At 46.1% G+C, this 22,515-nt stretch overlaps 1 protein-coding gene across 5 annotated transcripts in view; it reads left to right on the forward strand.

The window, feature by feature from the left end:
* BICRAL (BICRA like chromatin remodeling complex associated protein) overlaps positions 1–22,515 on the forward strand; it is a 96,764-nt gene that overhangs the window by 69,061 nt on the left and 5,188 nt on the right. For 3 of the 5 annotated variants that reach the window (XM_044387220.3, XM_026507434.4, XM_026507433.4), the window contains 6 exons: positions 13,092–13,197; positions 14,019–14,119; positions 15,588–15,649; positions 16,706–16,851; positions 18,134–18,228; positions 19,837–19,939. In XM_044387220.3, coding sequence (XP_044243155.2) covers positions 13,092–13,197; positions 14,019–14,119; positions 15,588–15,649; positions 16,706–16,851; positions 18,134–18,228; positions 19,837–19,939 — 613 coding nt within the window. Of the gene's footprint in view, positions 1–13,091; positions 13,198–13,894; positions 13,963–14,018; positions 14,120–15,587; positions 15,650–16,705; positions 16,852–18,133; positions 18,229–19,836; positions 19,940–22,515 lie in introns of all 5 variants that reach the window. The other 2 variants (XM_048219702.2, XM_044387221.3) reach the window with 1 other exon arrangement.

The following is a 22,515-nucleotide window of genomic DNA, read 5'->3' on the forward strand; positions in this document are numbered from 1 at the left end:
CCCTCTGCCCCTTCCCCCTGTAAATAAATAAATAAAAGGAAGAAAGGAAGAAAGAAAGGAAGGAAGGAAGGAAGGAAGGAAGGAAGGAAGGAAGGAAGGAAGGAGAGAGAGAGGAAAGAGAGAGAGAGAGGAAGGAAGGAAGGAAGGAAGGAAGGAAGGAAGGAAGGAAGAAAAAGAAAAGAAGAAAAGGAAAGAAAAGAAAAGAAAAGAAAAGGAAAGGGAAGAAAGAAAGAAAGAAAGAAAGAAAGAAAGAAAGAAAGAAAGAAAGAAAGAAAGAGAAAAAAAAGAGTTCATATTGATACTTCGAATTCTAATCCAGGACCACTGGGTTCATTATTCAAGACTCCTTCTTTTCCATTTCCAAACATCTTCCATGTTTCCTCTTTTCTAACCGTGAGAAAGCAACTCCACAATATATTTACTTATTTGCTCAATCCCAGAATACACAGAAAATAGTTTCAGAATTGCTCATCCATACCACTATGAAAAACAAACCTACTGATGAGACATCAGCACCAGTTTGCAGTTCTGTCTTTAGCCTAAAGGTATATCATCAAAATACTGTGTTCATGGGGCACCGCAGTGGCTCAGTCGGTTAAGCATCCGACTCTTGGTTTCACCTCAGGTCGTGATCTCAGGCCATGAGATCGAGCTCCACATTGGGCTCTGCGGTGAGCAGGGAGTCTGCTTAAGTGTCTCTCTCCCTCTCCATCTGCCCCTCCCTGCCCCGTGCATGTGTGCTCGCTCTCTCTCTAAAATAAATAAATAAATCTCTTTTTTTTTTTAAAGATTTTATTTATTTGTCAGAGAGAGCACAAGCAGGGTGAGCGGCAGGCAGAGGGAGAAGCAGACTCCCCGCTGAGCAGGGAGCCCAACGCGGGACTCGATCCCAGGACCCTGGGATCATGACCTGAGCCGAAGGCAGGCACTTAACCTGCTGAACAACCCAGGCGTCCCTAAATAAATAAATCTTTCAAAGTACTGCATTTGACAGTTACTCGTCTTAGTACTCCCCCCCTTGGTGTAGTTATGCTATTCATTTGAAATGTAGTTCTGCTTAGTTGCTTCTGTTCATATTTCATTGTAGGCGTCTTTCCCCACTATGCTTGTTGATTTTGCCTATTTAATTTCTTTTGAAAGTGTGACCCATTAGCATGGTTCCAAAAGCCAGGGCTCTGCAGAAAGTGTACCTGGAGCACCTCACTCTACCCTTCTCCCACCCTTCCATCTTTCCCTGCCAGTTCTCAGCCGCCTCTGTCGTCACCGATCTCATTCATCTCTAGTTGCATTATCCTATGTTTATTTTCACACACATGAGCAGACGCATGTATGGTTTCTTACTTCCCTTGTTTTCTTATTCAAAGTATAGGGTGCTGTAGATACTCTTCTACACTTTGGTTCCTAAAAAGTTTTCTAAAAAACTTTTAGGGGCGCCTGGGTGGCTCCGTTGGTTTAGCGTCTGCCTTCGGCTCAGGTCATGATCTCTGGGTCCTGGGATCAAGCCCCACATCAGGCTCCTTGCTCAGCAGGGAATCTGCTTCTCCCTCTGCCTGCTGCTCCCTCTGCTTGTGCTCTCCCTCTTTCTCTCTCTGACAAATACATATATTAAACATTTTTAAAAATTAAAAAAACATAATATAAATTAAAAAAATAAAAGCCCAAATGTCTAATAATAGAATCATCAGCTGTGATGAATGGTATGCAGCTATTTAAAATGTTTTTTGGGGAAAAAAAATGTTTTCAAAGGGTGCCTGGCTATCTTAGTCAGTGGAGTGTGGGACCCTTGATCTTGGGGTTGTAGGTTCAAGCCCCACATTGGGCACAGAAATTACTTTTTAAAAAAAATAAAATCTTGGGTCACCTGGATGACTCAGTTGGTGAAGTGTCCAACTCAATCTCAGCTCAGGTCTTAATCTCAAGGTCGTGAATTCAAGCCCCCTGTTGGGCTCCACACTGGGCATGGAATAAATAAAATCTTTGTATATGAAAGTAAGTAAATAAATAATAAATTAAATAAAATAAAATATTTTCAAAAAATAACTTGGTCAGTTGAGCCTCCAGCTCTTGGTTGTGGCTGGGTAGTGACCTCAGGGTCGTGAGATCGAGCCCCACGTTGGGCTCCGCATTCAGTGCAGAGTCTGCTTGGGATCCTCTCTCCCTCTCCCTGCCCCTCCTGCTTGTGCTCTCTCTCTCTAAAATAAATAAATAAATCTTTAAAAAAATAACTTAAAGATTTGGGGAAAGGCTTACAAAATATTTTAAATGTACATTTAAATTTGAAATATTTAAAATGTGCTTTTAAATGTTTAATGAAGAGGGGTGCCTGAGTGGCTCAGTCAGTAGAGCATAGGACTCTTTAACTCAGGTCGTGGGTTGAAGCATAGAGCTTACTTAAAAAAATAAATGTAGGGGTGCCTGGGTAGCTCAGTCAGTTGAGCGACTGACTCTTTTTTTTTTTTTTAAAGATTTTATTTATTTATTCGACAGAGATAGAGACAGCCAGCGAGAGAGGGAACACAAGCAGGGGGAGTGGGAGAGGAAGAAGCAGGCTCCTAGCAGAGGAGCCCGATGTGGGGCTCCATCCCAGAACTCCAGGATCACACCCTGAGCCGAAGGCAGACGCTTAACGACTGCGCCACCTAGGCGCCCCCTGAGCGACTGACTCTTGGTCTCAGCTCAAGTCTTGATCTTGGTGGTTGAGAGTTCAAGCCCCGCATCGGGCTCCATGGTTGGTATGGAGACTACTTTTTTTAAAAAAATGTATGTTTAATAAACAATTTGTTTTCACTTTAGAAAAATGATAGAGAGAGACAGTATGTTGAATTAGAAAACAGAAAACGTTTTTGCTTAAAAAACACCCAGAAATTTCATTAGAAAGAAATGCAATATAACATAAATAGAAATGCAATATAACATTAATAGCAGTTCTCTGGATAGTATAATTAGATTATTCTCATTTTCTTCTAGTTTTGAAAATTTGTCCCACATAGAAGGGATGATACCTGGACAGCGTTTATCAAAACATGTTTACGTATTTTTTAAAAATAAGTAAAACATGCAGTTGGTAAAAACTTAAAACAGTTCCAGCATAGTTTACGGTGAAAAATAAGTCTTCCTGCCAGTGCCCACGTTTTCCTCCCAGAGGCCGCCACCGTTTCTCGGTTCTTCATATTCTCCCAGAGATGTCCTCTGCGTACACAGTAACGAATATCACATAGCCCTACTTACGTCTGCAGTGCACTGCCGATGTTTTTACGTAACTACATAAATTGAGGATCATTTTATATCAGCATCTGTTGATCTGCTTTATGTTTGTTGTTATAATTAATTATATATAATCAGCCACAGCATGATCTTTTTCTCTTGTTTATTTTCTGTATATAAGTAATGGCTTGATGAAGGAGAAAAATCTGACTCCCAAAAGTTTCAATATCCAAAGGTAATAAGAAGCCTCTACTGGCAGCTCCTACGTAATTTTTTGTGACTTTTAATGCCAGAGGGAATTGGGAACTGGGTCATTTGTATTATGTCAAGTGTGTTACTGTTGTAGGTTTTCTGGAACAATTAAGGTGTCAGGTGTATTGGAATAAGGAGGATACAGCCTTGGGGGCAGCATGAGTTAGAAAAGTAGTACTGAGGTGTTATCTAACATTTAAAGCCTCGGGACATCCAGAAACACTTATAGCGACTCTATTTTACTTTATAATTTTTGTGTAAAATTTCTGTACAAATTACTTTATAGAATGCCATAATAAACAAAAACACAGTCACAGGGACTTTCCATGTTTGTCTATTTGGGAAAATTTAACACAGCAAGTTTTGATCCTGAGGCAAGGTAAAGGGGTTAAATCTAGTGAGAAATAAGTTTCTAAATATAAATTTTGGTTTCAATATAGAAAATACATTTATTTGGTTCAAAATTCAAAAGGTACAGAAAGGTATATATAATAGTGAAAATTTCCCTCCTTCTATCCCCCAGCCACCCAGTTCTCTGCAGGCAACCAATGTAGTCAGCTTCTTACAGAGTGAATATAAGTCCTCACCCCATTTTTTGTAGTGTGAAAACTTCCCAAACCATAGAAAAATTGGAAGAGTACAGTGAACCCATTCATCTAGATTTACCATTGTTTTTTTGCAACATTGGCTTAAACTGTGTGTCTCTTTTCTGTCCCTCTCTCTGTCTCTACACACACACACACACACACACACACACACACACACACACCTTTTTTCTCTGAACCATCTCGAAAGTAAGTTACCAATGTCATGACCCCTTAGCCCTAAACACTTCGCGAGCCATCTCATAAGAACAAGGATCTTCTTCAATACATCCACAATATCACTATCACACCCCAAAAAATTAATATTAATACAGTAAAGTTGTATCAGATGTCTTCTGATTGACCCAGTAATGGCCTTTACAACAATGTTTCACTCCAGAATCCAGTCAAAGAGCACTGCTTTCACCTGTTGTCACATCTCTGGTCTAGAGCAGCCCAGGTCATTTGTCCTGTAGAGTGGCCTCAGTGTGGAGTCGTCTGATTGTGTCTTCGCGAGCAGAGGCAAGCTGAACAGTTGCGGCAGACACAAAGTGCTGGCTGGGCCTGTCGTTGGTGCTTCTGGGTGTGGTCGCTTGGTGCAGGTGGCTTCTACCAGGTTTCTCCTCCAGGTTCTCAGAGGTACCTTTTCCCCTTTGTAAAGTGGAAATGACCTCTAAGATGGTGCTTTGGGACCATGTGACTGTCCTGTTTCCCCATCTCTCACCGGTGATTTGAGACTCCATCAGGGAGCCTCACCTGAATATTACATTGGTGGTTGCAAAATAATTTCCTAACTCTATGATCCTATCTAGAGTTTTTGGCTGGGACTGTTCCGTTAAGAAGAGCTTTTTCTTCTTCTCCCTCTGACTTTCCCTCTCTCTCTTTTTGGGGGTGTCACCTTCAGTGCTTACCAACTCATGGCTGTGCTTATTCCACACATCCCCAGCTAACTCTCCCTCTTCCTCTGCCCAAAGTCATTTGAGGCTAAGCCAGTGACACTAAGATATTTTAGATCTCTAAAAGATCATGTCTTCATTTTGTAGTTAATGTTGCAGTCTGCTGCTTCATTATTCATTTTAATGCCTACAGTGTCCCAAATGTCGTCAGTGGAGGCCTGCTTAAGCTGGCTTCTATACCTTTGACGCGGCCCCATCTGCTTTGAGCGCTTTGTGGCCTGAGATACTGTGCACATGTCTTCCGATTACCTTGCCTCAGACCTAGAATCAACCATTCCTCCAGAGAGCCCTATGAACTTAAATCCCTTAATGCAGAGAATAGTTTGCAGGATTTAAACTTTCTTGGAAATAGATTCATATTCAAAAGTCGGCGATTAAAGGAGGCGATTTACAAGAGTTTAGCCTATTAAACAAAAGTAAATTATTTTAAGTCCAAATCTCCTTAGATCACTAGAAGATTTAGTCAGTCGATTGTAAATCCCTTGAGAGCAGCACCCACCATGGCTGTCGCCAGAGTGATCACAGCCGGTCTCCAGCCCCTCCCTGCCCCTTCCTCCTTCCCTTCCTCCCTCTAGCTCAGCCTGACAACCTTACTATGGAGCCACTGGATTTTCAGACACCCAGACTTCAAAATCTAGGTGGTGTTTGTTCTCTCCTTCTATACTTTTAGTAAGTTACTAAATTCTACAGATTTGTCTTTGACTGTCTCACACCTGTTCTTTCCAAAATAATAAAAGTAATGATCATATTATTAACAACTGGTACAGTACCCAGGGCTCTCCATATTATTGCTAACCCTTACCTTGGGGCTACAAGTAGTGACTATTTCCATTTCCCAGTCAAGGAGATGGAGGTTCAGAGCATGGCCAAATTGCTCAGAAAGGCAGACTTCACCTGCTAGCTGGCTCTGCTGTACTCTTTCCCATTTCTCTCCTCTTCTGCATCCTTACCTTGAGCTAGACTTTAAGAGGGACTGCAGGGGCGCCTGGGTGGCACAGCGGTTAGGCGTCTGCCTTCGGCTCAGGGCGTGATCCCGGCGTTATGGGATCGAGCCCCACATCGGGCTCCTCCACTGGGAGCCTGCTTCCTCCTCTCCCACTCCCCCTGCTTGTGTTCCCTCTCTCGCTGGCTGTCTCTATCTCTGTCAAATAAATAAATAAAATCTTTAAAAAAAAAAAAAAGAGGGACTGCAGTGTAATGGGAAACACAAGGGTTGGGTTAGGAATCAGAGCTCGCTTGTAGGTCCCGCTCTGCCAGGGACTGGTTTGGTGATCTAAGTGTGTATCTTAAACTCTCTGAGCCCTGATTTTCTCTTCTCTAAAATGAGGAACCCTAGCTATGCAATTGAACCACCTGGGGAGCTTTTTAAAAATATGGATGCCTGGGCCTCTCCTCCATAAATGCTGATTTAAATGGTCTGGAGAATGGGCTCTAAGCATCAGCATTTTTCAAGAGCTCCCCAAGTGATTCTAAAGAGTAACCAGGATAGAGAAGCGCTGGGCTAGATGATTCCCAAGGCCCATTCTGACCCTCACATCAACATATGTAGCAATTACCTGGGTGATTGATTTGCCTCTGGCCTCTTTCTAAGGGCAGATGTCCACCGCATTAAAATCTTCCTAAAACATTTGCTTAGTGACCTGAACCAAATCATCTGAGACTCCCCATTGCCACAGGAGAAAAGTACAAACACCTGCCTGGCAGTTAAGCCTCTCTGGTTGGAAACCCTCCATTTTAGCTGGGCTAACCCCTCCTCCTCACCTCCCTGACTAGGCCAGACTCATTGTGAGCCCCATGTCATTACTGACATGGGTATTCATTAAACTTCCTTTCCTAGCAGGTAGAAATGCTTCCCATCGTTCAGCGCCCCCGCAAAGCCCCTAAAAGAAAGAAGTCTTTTCCAGTCACCCAGCTATCTTCTCTGTACTTGTCGTTCATAGTGCTCACTAGGTGCAGAACCACTGACAGTGCTCCCTCCCTCCCTCCTTCCCTCCCTCCTTCCCTCCCTCCTTCCCTCCTTCCCTCCCTCCTTCCCTCCTTCCCTCCCTCCTTCCCTCCCTCCTTCCCTCCCTCCTTCCCTCCCTCCTTCCCTCCCTCCTTCCCTCCTTCCCTCCCTCCTTCCCTCCTTCCCTCCTTCCCTCCTTCCCTCCCTCCTTCCCTCCCTCCTTCCCTCCCTCCTTCCCTCCCTCCTTCCCTCCTTCCCTCCCTCCTTCCCTCCTTCCCTCCTTCCCTCCTTCCCTCCCTCCTTCCCTCCTTCCCTCCCTCCTTCCCTCCCTCCTTCCCTCCCTCCTTCCCTCCCTCCTTCCCTCCCTCCTTCCCTCCTTCCCTCCCTCCTTCCCTCCTTCCCTCCCTCCTTCCCTCCTTCCCTCCCTCCTTCCCTCCTTCCCTCCCTCCTTCCCTCCTTCCCTCCCTCCTTCCCTCCTTCCCTCCCTCCTTCCCTCCCTCCTTCCCTCCCTCCTTCCCTCCCTCCTTCCCTCCTTCCCTCCCTCCTTCCCTCCCTCCTTCCCTCCTTCCCTCCCTCCTTCCCTCCCTCCTTCCCTCCTTCCCTCCCTCCTTCCCTCCCTCCTTCCCTCCCTCCTTCCCTCCCTCCTTCCCTCCTTCCCTCCCTCCTTCCCTCCTTCCCTCCCTCCTTCCCTCCCTCCTTCCCTCCTTCCCTCCCTCCTTCCCTCCCTCCTTCCCTCCTTCCCTCCCTCCTTCCCTCCTTCCCTCCTTCCCTCCCTCCTTCCCTCCCTCCCTCCCTCCTTCCCTCCCTCCTTCCCTCCCTCCTTCCCTCCCTCCCTCCCTCCTTCCCTCCTTCCCTCCCTCCTTCCCTCCCTCCTTCCCTCCTTCCCTCCCTCCTTCCCTCCTTCCCTCCCTCCTTCCCTCCTTCCTTCCATCCTTCCCTCCCTCCTTCCCTCCCTCCTTCCCTCCTTCCCTCCCTCCTTCCCTCCTTCCCTCCCTCCTTCCCTCCTTCCCTCCCTCCTTCCCTCCCTCCTTCCCTCCCTCCTTCCCTCCCTCCTTCCCTCCCTCCTTCCCTCCCTCCTTCCCTCCCTCCTTCCCTCCCTCCTTCCCTCCCTCCTTCCCTCCCTCCTTCCCTCCCTCCTTCCCTCCCTCCTTCCCTCCCTCCTTCCCTCCTTCCTTCCCTCCCTCCTTCCCTCCTTCCTTCCCTCCTTCCCTCCTTCCCTCCCTCCTTCCTTCCCTCCTTCCCTCCTTCCCTCCCTCCTTCCCTCCCTCCTTCCCTCCCTCCTTCCCTCCTTCCCTCCCTCCTTCCCTCCTTCCCTCCCTCCTTCCCTCCCTCCTTCCCTCCCTCCTTCCTTCCCTCCTTCCCTCCTTCCCTCCCTCCTTCCCTCCCTCCTTCCCTCCTTCCCTCCCTCCTTCCCTCCCTCCTTCCATCCTTCCCTCCTTCCCTCCTTCCCTCCTTCTCTCCTTCCCTCCTTCCTCCCGCAGTATGTCAGTACCTGCCACAGCCAGCCCTGGGCCAAGTCCCAAGGAGACAACAGTCTGTTGCAGGGCAGGAGGCAGACAGATAAACTGGCAATCACAGTGCACTGTTTTCCGATGCTCTGGGAGAAGTAATCCGGAGTGCCAGGCTCAGAAAGGAAGCCTCTGGGGGCGCCTGGGTGGCGCAGTCGTTAAGCATCTGCCTTCGGCTCAGGGCGTGATCCCGGCATTATGGGATCGAGCCCCACATTGGGCTTCTCCGCTAGGAGCCTGCTTCTTCCTCTCCCACTCCCCCTGCTTGTGTTCCCTCTCTCGCTGGCTGTCTCTCTCTGTCAGATACATAAATAAAACCTTAAAAAAAAAAAAAAAGGAAGGAAGGAAGCCTCTGACTCAGATGGGACGGTTGGGGAAGGTTTCCTTGAGATAGTGGTTTCTGACTGAGACCTACTAGGGGAGGGAAGAGTTAGTTACCCAGGTAGCAAGGGCCTGAGCAAAGAACTTTCCAGCAGTAGGAACAGCCGTGCAAAAGCCTGGTGAGAGAAGAGACCGTGATAGCGAGGGGACAGGAAAACCGGTTCAGGTGAGGTGCAGAAGATTTAGGCGGGAAAGGTGAGCAAGGACCACATCACACAGGACCTTGTATGTCATGTTAAGGAGCCGGTGTCATAATCGAAGCATGAAATGCTGAAGCCTAACACCAGCCTGGTGGCACGAGAGATGGTGAGAATGGAATGGATTTGAGACAGTTAGGTTAGATAGAACTTGCGATGATTGGCTGTAATGAAGACATAAGGATGACACATAAACTCGACCGTGACACCAGCTTCACTGAGCTAGAGAACGTGAAAAGAAACTGTGGTTTGAAGGGAAGTTAGGAGTTTAGTTTAGGATTTGTTCGCAAGTCTAACAACCCGTGGGGCAGCCATGCTGTATGATGGCAGCTGTAGACCCCGAACAATAGGACCGAACTGTGGACTCAATGGGACTGACCAGCCTCTTGTAACTGAAGTGGCAGAAATGGATGAAATGGATCAGGGAGAGCGTATGAGTAGAAAGAAAAAAAAATAAGTGGCCAGAAGAGAATTCCAGAGCACCTCAATATCTAGGGGACGGACACAGAAAGAAGAGTCCACAAGTGAGACTCAGAAGGTTCCAGAGAGGAGGAACTGATAGGGTTCAGCATTTTGGAGGCTGAGACAAGAGAATGTGACAGGCAGGAGGGCAGAGGCCTGCAGAGTGAGTGCCGGTGGAGGTGAGGATCGGGGTGTCTCACAGGTTTCACAACGCGGACGCAGCTGTCGACCTCGGTAAGACTTGTTTCCCTGGAGCGCTAGGTGCAGAAGCCAGACTGGAGTAGACCAAGGAGAGAGTGGGAGGTGTGGTAAGAGTACAGCCAATATTCAGAAAAATGAAGGTACCTGATAGCCACAGGATGGCTGGGGTCAAAGGAATTCGTTTTCAAGATATGGGAAAAGCTTGAGCCTTTTTTTCAGAGCTGATGGCAAGGAGATGGATGTGAATTCCAGAGCACTGGTGGGATTCTTTGTAGAAGAGAGGAGGGGTGCGCCTGCCGTTGTAGCGGGAGAAGCCAGGGAAGGTCGCCTGGGGATGCGGGGAGGTTGTGGCTGTGGTGGGAGAGAGTTGAGTGAGCTCTCCCCTGGCCTACAGGTTTGACGATGATGAAATAGCATTCAGTGGAAAATGGGCAAAGGAGCTGGCTAGAGGAAAGAAAGGATTGCTGGGCAGGCACGAGGGCCCAGTGGAGGTTGGAGGCTAGAATGGCGGTGCACTGGGTCATTGCGTTTGGGTGGCCTGGTGAGCTTTCAGAGGCCGGACACAGTGTTGGTGCCCTCAGCTGCCTTCTCTGTGATTCCCACAGTGCTGGGTACACATGCCTCAGTCAAGGGCTTTGGGCCGCAACTCTCGGAAACGTACCCTAACACGCTTAGCATCAAGGGAGAATGTCCAGGAAGTATAGTGTCCCTCCTTATAAGGTTGAAATCAGGCTGTCTGCTCTTCTTTTGGCCTATTCAAGCTTCTTTTGGCCTATTCAAGATCGCATGGCCTTCTATCTGTCTTCGCTCTCTTTCACTCTTCTCCACCAAAATGGCCAGTCCAGCTGTACATTATTACCCAAGCACTTAACAGAAACTGGCAAACGCAGCGGTTTCCAAAACGTAGCAACACATCAGAATCAACTGGAGAGCTTTTTAGGATTGTGGATTCCTAAGTGCCACATCGGATTTCTGAATCTTAAGGATGGAACCGGAAACTTGGTATTTCAGAAGCTCCCCAGGTGATCTTGATGCAGCTAGTCTATAAAAACCTGCATCTGAGTACCAGTGCCCTTGGTACCCACTCCCCAGCACCACCCTAAATTCCCAGGAGAGTCTGGATGGTGGTGCGGTAAGGCGTGGCCAGGCGAGCCGGGGCTTGGGTGACGTGAGGAAGTAGCCAGACAGAGCCTCTGCTGCTCTCTACAAGGCCTTTGTTCCAATTAAGAAAAAGTGCCCCCCTGGGTAGAGAAACTGCTCCACTGGCAGCCTTGGCACTTTGATTGATGATTGATTGACTGATTGATTGATTGATGGGGGGGTTGAGGGACAAAAGGAGAGGGAGAGGGAGAATCTCAAGCAGACTGCCTGCTGAGCACGGAGCCCAGTGATCCTGAGATCACGATCAAGAGTCGGATGCTTACCCCGCTGAGCGTCCCTAGGCGCCCCAGGCCTGGCACTTTTAGATGGAAGAGAAAGAGTTCCTTCCCTTCCGGAAGTTTAGCTCTTGGTGCCTGTGGCAGGTCACACACCTTTGTGTGTTCTCCAGCCTTGCTGGCTCCAGCCCGTTTCTGTGGCAGCGCAGCAATTCCCAGATGAGAGTGTGGCTGGGCAGACCCAACGTCTCCCCCATTCGGTAAATGCCTATTGTTGGATGAATACCGTCTTGCTAGGTTGGAATTGGTTTCTTGAAGAGCGCAGCCAGGTGAGGCGTGTGGCACAGCCAGTCGCAGGGCCTGGGAGCCTGAGGGCCAAGCTGCGGACAAACTGGTTTCTTTCAAAGTGTACCACAGAAGGGGAAATTGACATACTAAATATTTTGATTTGTTGGGGTTTTTCTATATGTTTACATGGTATCTAGATAATCCATAGGATCTAATCCATAGACATCTTTAGATGTCTACTGATGTCTACTGATATTAGCAGAGTTCTTAGAGCCAAGTTCTCAACAAAGTATCCTTAAATAGTCCATTTGTGAAGTGTATATATTATATATAATATATATTTTATACATGTATATATAAAATTATTTTTTCCCTTGTGGTTTTGTTACTAAGAATGTTTTACCTGTCTGCCTAGAAAGGTGCAGGTCTGACCTTCCCTGCTAATGGAAGGACGAGCAAGGTGACCATTTCCAACTTTGTAATGACCTCCTCCAGTCTTTCTTGGGTAGTGTCAAGTCCTTCTCCACTTTTATATTAGAAAAGAGAACCAAATAATTAATTGTTTCAAATAATTGTGTAGAATAGAAATGGTAACAGGAGCTTACTTGGCCAATGGTCAGGTACTGCCAGGGTCTCACATAAATGGTTGGTGGGAACATTTTCATCGGGCCAAGGTCATAGTTTAAGTCCCCCATGGGGATGGTTGGACTAAATTCTAAATCTACGATTGGTATACAAAATATAAAACTAGAGAAACAGCTCTGAAAACTTGCTGCACTATGAAGTGGTAATGACATAGAAGGTTAAAAATTGAGAGTAATTTAAAAGCCCTTTATCATCTTTATTTTTTTAAGATTTTATTTACTAGAGAGAGAGGGCAAGTGCGCATGTGCACGAGCAGGGGAGGGGCACAGGGAGAGGGAGAAGCAGACTGCCCGCTGAGCAGGGAGCCCCACGCAGGACTCTGGGATCATGACCTGAGCCACCCGGGTGCTCCTGTCATCTTACTTTAAATGAATAACAGATTTTTTAAGAGCTAAAAGGAACTCGCCAATCCTCAAACATCATCTAATTCATCTTCCTCATTTATAGAAAAGAAGCACACACCCATTAAAACATCAGATTACTTTTTCTAATAATATTTTCCTCAGGCTAATATTCAGCTGAATTTACATTTCCCAGTTACACCTGATGTTGACATGACATGAACGAGAGACATACCAGTGGCAGGGGGTGACACATACTTTAGATTGTCTACACAGCGAACAGTGAGTGCTGACAGAAGGTTTGGAGTTGGCACTTGGGTCCTGACCAGGTGCTCAGAGTCCGTGGAGACCCCACGTAGGATCCGGTAGTCGGGGTCGTAATCCCTGCAGGCATGATAGAAAATTACTGGGGCTAGAAACTGTTAGGGATAGAAACTGAGTTTGGGGCTCAGCCTTTGCCTCTGAGCACCACAAACACAGTGGTTCCAGGGGCAAGAAAGCAGTCCGGCATCAACTCAGCATCCCTGTGAATGGCGTCCAGAAAATTCAACATGCCCATAGATTTTTAAAGGGTGCTCTTTGCAATCCTCCCAGTGTGATAGGAGAGTAAAGTTAAATTCTTGTTTTGCTTTGTAGTCCAACCTAAAGTCGATGCCACGTAGGCATTAACAGGCTTGATTGGTTTTTTGGGTAATCTATTAAAGATTTTAGTCATGAAGTTAACTTTTCCTCTTGGCAATATTTTTCACAGGCTCAGAAAAAAGGTTTGAATCAGACTTCCCCCATTGCTGCTTCCAAGACCACAGATGGCCTGAGGCAGGCGCAGATCCCTGGCCTCCTGAACACCGCACTGCCAGGTCAGGAGCCTTTGTAGTAAGCTCCCCTCTGCTGTCCCCTGTCTCCCCAAAACCAGAGGACATCTTCTGCCATCCCTCCTCTTGCCTGCAGCCTTTCCCGTTCCACCTCGTCCACACTCTGACCATGCCTCCTGTACCCCTTCCCCCCAAAAGAGACCATGTTGCGTCTGAACCTTCCTTTTATGTACTACTAAGAAAGAAAAAAAGCACTTTGAATTAAATTATGACACACTAAATTATATGGAAAAAATGTGCTGCTCAGAAACAATAAAATCTCGTACGATATGACACAGGTGACTTTGTAACTATCCTCATGTCGCTTTATTTATCTGTATTTGGAATTCCCCCCCAAGACTAAAAATACTGTGGGCTGTGTCTTCCATTTCTTCTAAAGCTTCGAATATCTGCACGGCTCAGTAAATACTAGCAAAGACAAAAGCAGGAGCGCTCCTAGTCAGCCCCCTGTTTAGGCCTCCATCCCTTACTTTGTGAGGGGGTTCGGTAATCCTGACAGATTACTGGTTTGAGGCCTACTCCTGAGACCTTAGATAATTTGAAACTGTAGTATTGACCGCTTTTATTTCCTACCATTTATTTATGTATTTGTTTCTATTTACTACCTAAATAGGCTTTACTAATCCTGACCTCTGCCTCTAGAGCTTTGGAGATAAATGTACTTCCTGTTCTCCTTCCTCAGAGCAAGCAGCCATGATAAAGAAATCCCTTTCCGCATGGTCAGTGAGCCATACACATTGGACTGTACAGGTTAGATAAGGGGCTTGATTGACTGTTTCTGTTGTCTTATGTGTTCATTCTAACAGGGCAGGATTCTGGAAGCAAAGTTATGCCAGTGTCCTTAGGGACCACACAGCCACAGCAGGAGAAAGTAGCTGGATCATCTCCTGGCCAGCCAGCTGTGCAGGTAGAAGACCGTTTGCGTCGCTACTTCTTAATACCGAGCATAACTGAGAGAAGATGTAGTCATGTCATCTCCAGCTTGGTAGTAGCTGCCTGCCGTCGTCTGCCCACAGAAGCGTGCTCGCTGAAGACCTTCCCCGCAGGCCAGGCCGTGTTATGTTAATGTTTATGGGATTAATGTGTCTATTCTAGTTCTCAAATTACAACACTGTCGTTTCCTCACGAATTAATAATATACTAGCAGCCAATACATAGTAGGTACTCAAAAAAATGTAGTTTACTAATGAATGGTCACTCATTCAAAGTGGATTGTTCCCCCCTTTTTTTTTTAATTTATTTATTTGAGAGGCAGCGAGAGAGCACACACCTGCAAGCGGAGGGTGGGTAGCAGATTAAAAGAATCTCAAGCAGACTCCCCACTGAGCACCGAGCCCTACGTGGGGCTCGATCTCACAACCCTGAGATCATGACCTTAGAACAGAAATTAAGAGTTGGCTGCTTAACTGACTGGGCCACCCAGGGGCCCCTGGGTCTGTTCATCCTAGTTATAGAAGAGATTTTTTTTTTTTAAGATTTCATTTATTTGAGAGAGAGAGAGAGAGAAAGCGAGTGTATGGTGGGGTGGCGGGGTGTGGGGGTAGAGGGACAAGCAGACTCCCCGACTCTCCATTGAGCACAAGCCCAATGCAGGGCTCCATCCCAGCACCCCAAGATTATGACTGGAGTGAAGTCAGACACTCAAACCACTGAGCTACCCAGGCGCCCCTATACTGAGTGTGTTTTATGTTTCTGCTGTAGCAACCAGGATCGTGTTTTCAGCTTACTGAGCCCTTAGTTTCTTCTCCATCAAACACCAATTAATAGTTTCATGAAGCTTGTCATAGTGCGGGCCTGCCTAGAATACTCAGTGAAGGATCTGGTTCAGTTCTCAGGTTCTGACATAAGTCTTATTTGTTTCCTTAACGTGGATATAAGAAGTGCTACTAGGGGCGCCCGGCTGGCTCGGTCGGTAGAGCATGTGACTCTTGATCTCAGGGTTGTAAGTTCGAGCCGCAGGTTGGGTGTAGAGATTACCTAAAGGGAAAAAGAGAAAAAGATGCCCTACTAGGGTCACACACCCAGACTATAGCAGCCACTGAATTCTCAGATGTTTGTGGAGTTCGTACCCACAAGATATACTTCTCCAAAAATCTAATGGTACGTTTAGAGAGTTGGGGATTCAGGCTTTAAATACAAGCTGAGTCCTTCCAAGGAGCTGATAGTACAGCTTTCCGTGATCTTGACACAGTGTGCCTTTGTGACGTGGGTCTGTGGCCTTGCTTCTTTTATTTCTTAGCAGGGTACCTTCTACATTCTTAGAATATGCCCTTGATAAGGAGTTGAAAGTGTTCACAGCACAGCGTCCTTCATGTGTGACTGTATTCGGCGTAGTTTCTACAGAGGGAGTGATAAGCGGTGTGTTTTGTCTTTAGGTGGACGGCCACTCAGGAGGACAAAAGCGACCTGCTGCGAAACAGCTAACTAAAGGAGCTTTGTGAGTGACCCTTGGAAATGACTCATTTTGAACATTTCTCTAGGTTCCTAACCTTCAATAACTATACAACAGAAGTCAGGTTATAATAATATAGAGCTAATATTTCTTAAAATACACTTTGAGCGTGGAGCGCTGGGTGTTATACGCCAAGTAATGAATCGTGGAACTTTACATCAAAAACTAGGGATGTACTGTATGGTGACTAACATAACATAAGAAAAAATTATTATAAAAAAATACACTTTGAAAATAACTTCCTGCAGTTTGCTTCTGTTAGGACCCGTAAATACAGTGACCCCTGAACAACACGGATTTGCACTTTGCAGGTCTGCTTATATGCAGACGCTTTCCGATAAAAATACAGTGCAGCACTGCAAATGTATTTTCTCTTCCTTACAAGGTTCTTAATAACGTTTTTCTTAGCTTCCTTTTTTGTAAGCATACAGTATATAATACATGTACTGTTCAAAATATGTATTAGTCAACTATGTAATCAGCAAGGCTTCTGGTCAACAGGAGACTCTTAGTAAAGCTTTGGAGAAGTCAGGTTATATACTGATACCTGATTATGCAGGGGGTCAGCACCCCAAACCCCCTCATGTTGTTAAAGGGTCAGCTGTGTACCAAATATAGTTTGAGTCTTCTGTTTGCTCTTTTGTTCTCAAGGAGACTAGTTCTCTGTCTTTTTAGCAGTCCACATACCCTTTGATTGGCCAAAGGGTCTCTGAGAAGCGTGGTTTGAAAAACTCGTGTGTTTGGAACAGAAATACTAGCATAAGCTTAGTTGGCCAAGATCTGTGTGAGCACCCCCGTGTGAGGAGTTGGTGGGAACACCGTGGTTTTGAGGACGGGGTCATGGTGTGAGTCCCCTGTGGAGACAGACCAAACTGTACTCCCAGCATGGTGTACAAAGTAGGAAACTGAAGAAAACACGGAACTGCTGTCCTACGAGTAATAACGTTCCTGTAGGTCTTATTTTCTTTGCATGCAAATAGCCATCACGATTAGATTTCCTGCCGTGGATCTCCACTGATGTCAGCCATTTCTCTTTTAAAGCATTCTCCAGCAGTTACAGAGGGACCAAGCCCATGCCGTGACGCCTGATAAAAGTCAGTTCCGATCACTAAGTGACGCGGTGCAGAGGCTCCTCTCCTACCACGTGTGCCAGGGCTCCATGCCCACAGAGGAAGACTTGAGGAAAGGTAAACGGGCTGTCACCCCCGAGCGCCCCTGTGACACCAGGCACCGTCCTGTGGATGCCCCACAGGAGAGCAAGAGCCCTGTGGCTCCCAGAGAGTGGTCGTCTTTGTATTTTTCATCGTAGACCTAACTTGTTCCCGATTTACTCAATGTCCTGGTCCCTGTTTAGGGTTGTGACTTCCTCTTCTCAATATTCCGTGAAGGGACACACAAATGTCAGAGCATTTTATTGACCAATTTGGGGGGGCAGTGAACCCAGAGCTTTGTTTGGGCTGCCGGCCGCAGATGGGATGGCTCTGAAGTCGGTAGTCTACACAGTGATTTCTCGTGTTTAGGCAGAACGCAACCCCTTAGCTGCTACCAGCAGTTTTATGAATGAGGTAGATACTTCAGCCCCCCAAAAGCGTTCTTCGAGTTCCACAGTGAGCCTAGGGCATTGCTGTATGTCAAGAAACTGGCGAAGATGGTGAGGATAAAGGCCCCTTCGTGCCAGCCCGGAACCCCGTCCATCCTGATGCCTGGCCCTGCTGTGCCGCTTCGTTCTCCCCTCCTTCCCGACACCGTTCCCAAGCCTGGGCTCCATCAGTGCCCCTCCGCTGCTTACCCCTCCCTCACCTAGCCACCGGTCTTGCTTACCTGGCTGAGGTCTCTGATCTGAGCACAGATCGGTCCCCAGTCAGTCCCCTGGGAGCTTTCCTGGCCGGTCCAGGGAATAGGGGCCAGGTCCAGCATGACACAGGGATGCAAAGACTCGGAGTGGTTAGAAAATGTGAAGTCTTTGGAGACAGGCAGGCAAAGGACAGTGCCACAGCACCGTGACCTGTCATGAACTAGTTTGTGTCCTTACGTAAAACCGGTCTGCCCAGCCCAGACTGTAGGACCTCCTTGTTCAGCTCCTTTCTCGTTTTTCATACCATTGGAAGGGAGTGGAGCTTTGACCATCTAGACCAACAGATCCTTCTCTATTCATTGATATTTATTGCATGTCTGTGCTGTATGGTTTTCTTTTATAGGTGATGTTAAAAGTATTCTGGTTTTGGCCCCTAATTAAAGTTAAAATAAGCTAGTACTGCAGTGAGTTGCCCAGTCACCTAACAGTGGACAGCGAGGGAAAGTGCGAAAGCACGTTTAAACAAGGAACGCTAATCTAAGAAGTGAAGACTGGCACAGGCAAGCCGTGTTGGAGGGATGGAAGAGTAATACATTTTGGTCCTGAGAAAGAAAAGACCTAGTGAGTGATTTGCACTCTCTTACCATTTTCTCTCTCTCTCTCTTTTTTTAAAGTCGACAATGAATTTGAAACAGTTGCCACTCAGCTCCTAAAAAGGACCCAAGCTATGCTTAACAAATACAGATGCCTGCTTCTAGAAGATGCCATGGTAAAATTCATGCTACCAAGCATATTTGTTTTTTAAAACCCCACAGGTCACAGCTAGTAATTCAGAGAGAAAAAAGCTTCAGGAAATTACATTGTCCCAACATAATTGCAAAGGCACAGATGCTGAAGATTGTAGAAAACCTTCCACCTGACTGGTGCTCCTGACACTTGACATTTGCTGCTCTTGACATGCTTGCTCACACCTGATGAGTGCTATGGTTCTGCTGGTTCCAAATGAGGAAACCAGGGCTTTGGTTAAATAATTTGCCTAACATCCTACGGCTCATGAGTTTCAGAGCAATTAGCAGAGCTAGGGAACAGACCAGGACCATCTGAGACCCCGGCCCCCATGCACACTCTGATGCTGTCAGCTGCCTCTCACCAGCCCAGAGATGTGGGGAAAATTGTTCACAGTAACATCTGAAAAGACCAGGTGATGACAGATGTTAAAATAGCTGTATCTTGTGTTTAACGGAGTGGTCAGTAACATGCCATAAAGCTCATGCATGATTTAAAAATGTACAACTTGATGGGTTTTAGTATGTTCCTAAGTTTGTGCAGCCATCAGCCACTGCCTAATTCCAGAACGTTAAATGTAGTTTTAATGTGCCAGTTCATTAGAGAAAGAAGATACCTCAGGAAATGATAGAAAGACCAAAGCTATTCTGAGATTTTAGAAGCAATCTGAAATCATACAGTCTTTCACCTATAAATTGGCCTCTTAGAAGCAGTTTCCAGTTTAAGATCAACTTTGAAATGTACCTGGCGAGCTTAGTTGAACTGCATTATTACATATACAATAACGTGTAAATATATGTGTGTCTGTGTGTGTGTTTACATATATATATATATAATTTTTTACATATATTTACATATATATAATTTATATTTACTTAAAATTGTGCCTCCAAAGTGTGAAATAGTTGTTCTTATACTGACAACCATTTTAGAAAAAAAATGCTGAGATATCAAAAAGACTTAACTCTTATCATTTTTGAGGAGAGGACCACTTATTTGGTCAAGTTATCTTATGTCTGCTATGAATTTTCATGTTAAATAAGACTCACAAATATAATTTAAGCTTTGATTCTGTAGAGCAAAAAAAAATTTTAAGGAAAGCCTTACTAAAAAAACACAATGAAAGCACAGTGAGAATAGGAAGAAAAATGTCATCCTAATGAAAAGATTTCTAACATATTATTAAGCAGAGGGGGAAATAAGAAAGATACAGGCCAGTGTGTATAGTTGCTGCCATTTGCTTGCAGAAATAAACAGAGAAGAACGTCAATGCATGTGTGTGCATAAAATCAGTCTGCATAGTATGACACTGCTAGGTGCGGTTCCTGCAGAGAGAGGCGGGGGAAGCAAGGAAGGCAGGCTTAGTTTTCACATCCTCTCTAGAAATCAATGGAAATCACCTTTTCCCCAAAAATACAATTTAAAAAAAAATGCATCCCTATGTGACAAGGATAAATGGGACTCCATGGGACGTGACTAGAACCTAGACACCAAGTCTTCACATCCGGTTGCTTCGTTTGTCTCAGAGATTCAGTGGGATGTTTGCACTTGGGAAAAGGCATCTGAAGTGACCAGACTCTCTCGTTTTCAGCGGATCAACCCGTCTGCTGAGATGGTGATGATCGATAGAATGTTCAACCAGGAGGAAAGAGCTTCTCTGTCGCGAGACAAGCGTCTGGCACTTGTAGATCCTGGTAAGACACGTCAGCGGAAAAGTAGAGGAGAGGTGCTGCCGGGGTTCCGGGCCGTGGGCCTGTGGGGAGTCTGTCCGAACCACCTGTGGGTACGAACCCTGAAGGTACAAAATGCATTCTGGGGACAAAAACCCAGAGCAAGGACAGTGCGTGGATACTCTGTGAGAAGGTCCGTAGTCAGCGTTCCTTATGTGATTGTGTTTCCCCATTATAAACGTAAAAGTCTCATTCCTTCTCTGGTTCTTGAGAACTCAGTTGAAGTCAGAAGCCTTCCCAGAAGCGTTTAAGCCTCAGCGAATTATCGAGTTGTCTTACCGTGTGCAAGGCGCCGGTAGGGGCCCTGCCCGCGAGCTCATCAGTTAAGATGCTCCGTTCAGTCCTTTGCTCTTACCCGCCGGTTTCCCACGGACAGCGCCGAAGGGCAGGAAGACATTCTCCTCCAGCCAAGGTTTTTCTAGCTGGACGAATTAAATTTACGTGAGGCGCATTAACAGGAGGGAAAAAAACTTCTATTACATGTGTACAGAGGCCCAGTAACGAAATTGAGACACAAAGAATGACCAAGGCAGGCAGTTGGTGTACTTTTTAGACAAACAATAAATCTATGAGGAATCGACGGGATAAAGAAGACTTAACTCTGGGAGCTTCAATTAGTAAGGAATTCTAAACAGAATTTGGGCTGGAGTAGTAAATTAGTGAAAAGTAACAAGGGCTCTTCCTACGCCTTCTGGGCCCTGAATTCCCCATTGCTGGTGATGAGGATGTCTCTCTGTCTCCTCGTCCAGGGTGGGCTCTTTTCAGGTGGAAGATTTATTTCCTGCTCTCGGGGACAGAGGAGGGTCTAAGTGTCCTTCTTGAATGGGCTCGGGTTTTGTTTGTTTGTTTGTTTATGTGGTGTGGGTTTTTTTGTTTTGTTTTGTTTTTTTCCCCCGAGAGAGAGAGTGTGTGGCTAGAGGGGGCGGCGGGCAGAGGAGAAAGAATTCTAAGCAGGCTCCACGCTCAGCACACCGCAACACAGTCTGCCTTTTAAAAATGAATCCTCGGGGCGCCTGGGTGGCACAGTCCTTTGAGCATCTGCCTTCGGCTTGGGGTCATGATCTTGGGGTCCTGGGATCAAGCCCCATATTGGCTCCCTGCTCAGTGGGGAATCTGCTTCTCCCTCTCCCTCTGCCCCCGACTCATGCTTGTTCTCTCTCTCTCAAATAAATAAAGTCTTTAAAAATAAAAAAATAAAAGGGCCGCCTGGGTGGCTTAATGGGTTAAGCATCTGCCTTCAGCTTGGGTCATGATCTCGGGGTCCTAGGATCAAGCCCCACGTCAGGTTTTGCTCAGTGGGGAGTCTGCTTCTCCCTCTCCGTCTGTCCCTTTGCGCCCCCCCACACTCATGCTCGTGCACACACTCTCTCTCCAATAAATAAATAAAATCTTTAAAAAATAAATTAAAAATTAAAAATTAAAATAAAATAAAAATTAATCCTCCTGGGGCGGCATCTGGGTGGCTCAGATCAAGCCCTGCATAGGGCTCCCCACTTAGCAGGGAATCCGCTTCTCCCTATGTCCCTTCTCCCACTCGTGCTCTCTCTCTCAAATAAATAAATAAAATCTTTTAAAAAATAAATAAATAAGTGAATTAAAATGAGCCCTCCTGTGAGCACCTGGGTAGCTCAGTTGATTAAGTGTCCAACTCCTGGTTTTGGCGTAGGTCACAATCTCAGGGTGGTTAGATCGAGCCCCAAGTAGGGCTCCCACACTCAGCAGGGAGTCTGCTTGAAGATTTTCTCCCTCTGCTTCTCCCCCCACTTGCTCGATCGCTATCTTCCTCAAATAAATAAATCTTTCAAAAATAAAAATAGGGGTGCTTGGGTGGCTCGGTCAGTTGAGCGTCTGCCTTCGGCTCAGGTCATGATCCTGGGGTCCTGGGATTGAGTTCCGCATGGGGCTCCCTGCTTAGTGGGGCGTCTGCTTCTCCCTCTGACCCTCCCCCTGCTCATGCTCTCTCTCTCTCTCTCTCAAATAAATAAATAAAAAGCTTTAAAAAAAAAGTCCTCCTTGGGACGCCTGGGTGGCTCAGTCAGTTGAGCGTCTGTCTTCAGCTCAGGTCATGACCCCAGGGTCCTGGGATCGAGTCCCACGTCGGGCTCCCTGCTCAGCGGGGAGCCTGCTTCTCCCTCTGCCTGTCATTCTCCCTGCTTGTGCTCTCTCTCTCTCTGACAAATAACTAAAAAAAACTTCGAAAAAAAATCCTCCTTACTTTTTTCTGGCCTCTAAAATTTTTTAAATCAAATAACAGTATAACAATTCATGGAGTATAAATCTTACCCATACTTGCACCATCCTATAAAAGAAAAGTTCTTATTTCTCCCAGTTTTCTTCCGGTTCTGATTCCATTTGCATACATCATTTATGTATAGTTATAATCATATGCTAGATATGATTTTGTTATTCTGATTTTCTTCCATTTAACACGTCTGAAGTTCTTATCATTTGCTAGAGTCTTAAATAATATTTCATCAATTTTTAATACATTAATTAACCATTCCCCTACTGTTGTACTATTATTTTCCAGTGGCTTTATT

The sequence above is a fragment of the Ursus arctos genome, unplaced genomic scaffold (genome assembly GCF_023065955.2).
Source record: "Ursus arctos isolate Adak ecotype North America unplaced genomic scaffold, UrsArc2.0 scaffold_29, whole genome shotgun sequence".
Taxonomy (NCBI): domain Eukaryota; kingdom Metazoa; phylum Chordata; class Mammalia; order Carnivora; family Ursidae; genus Ursus; species Ursus arctos.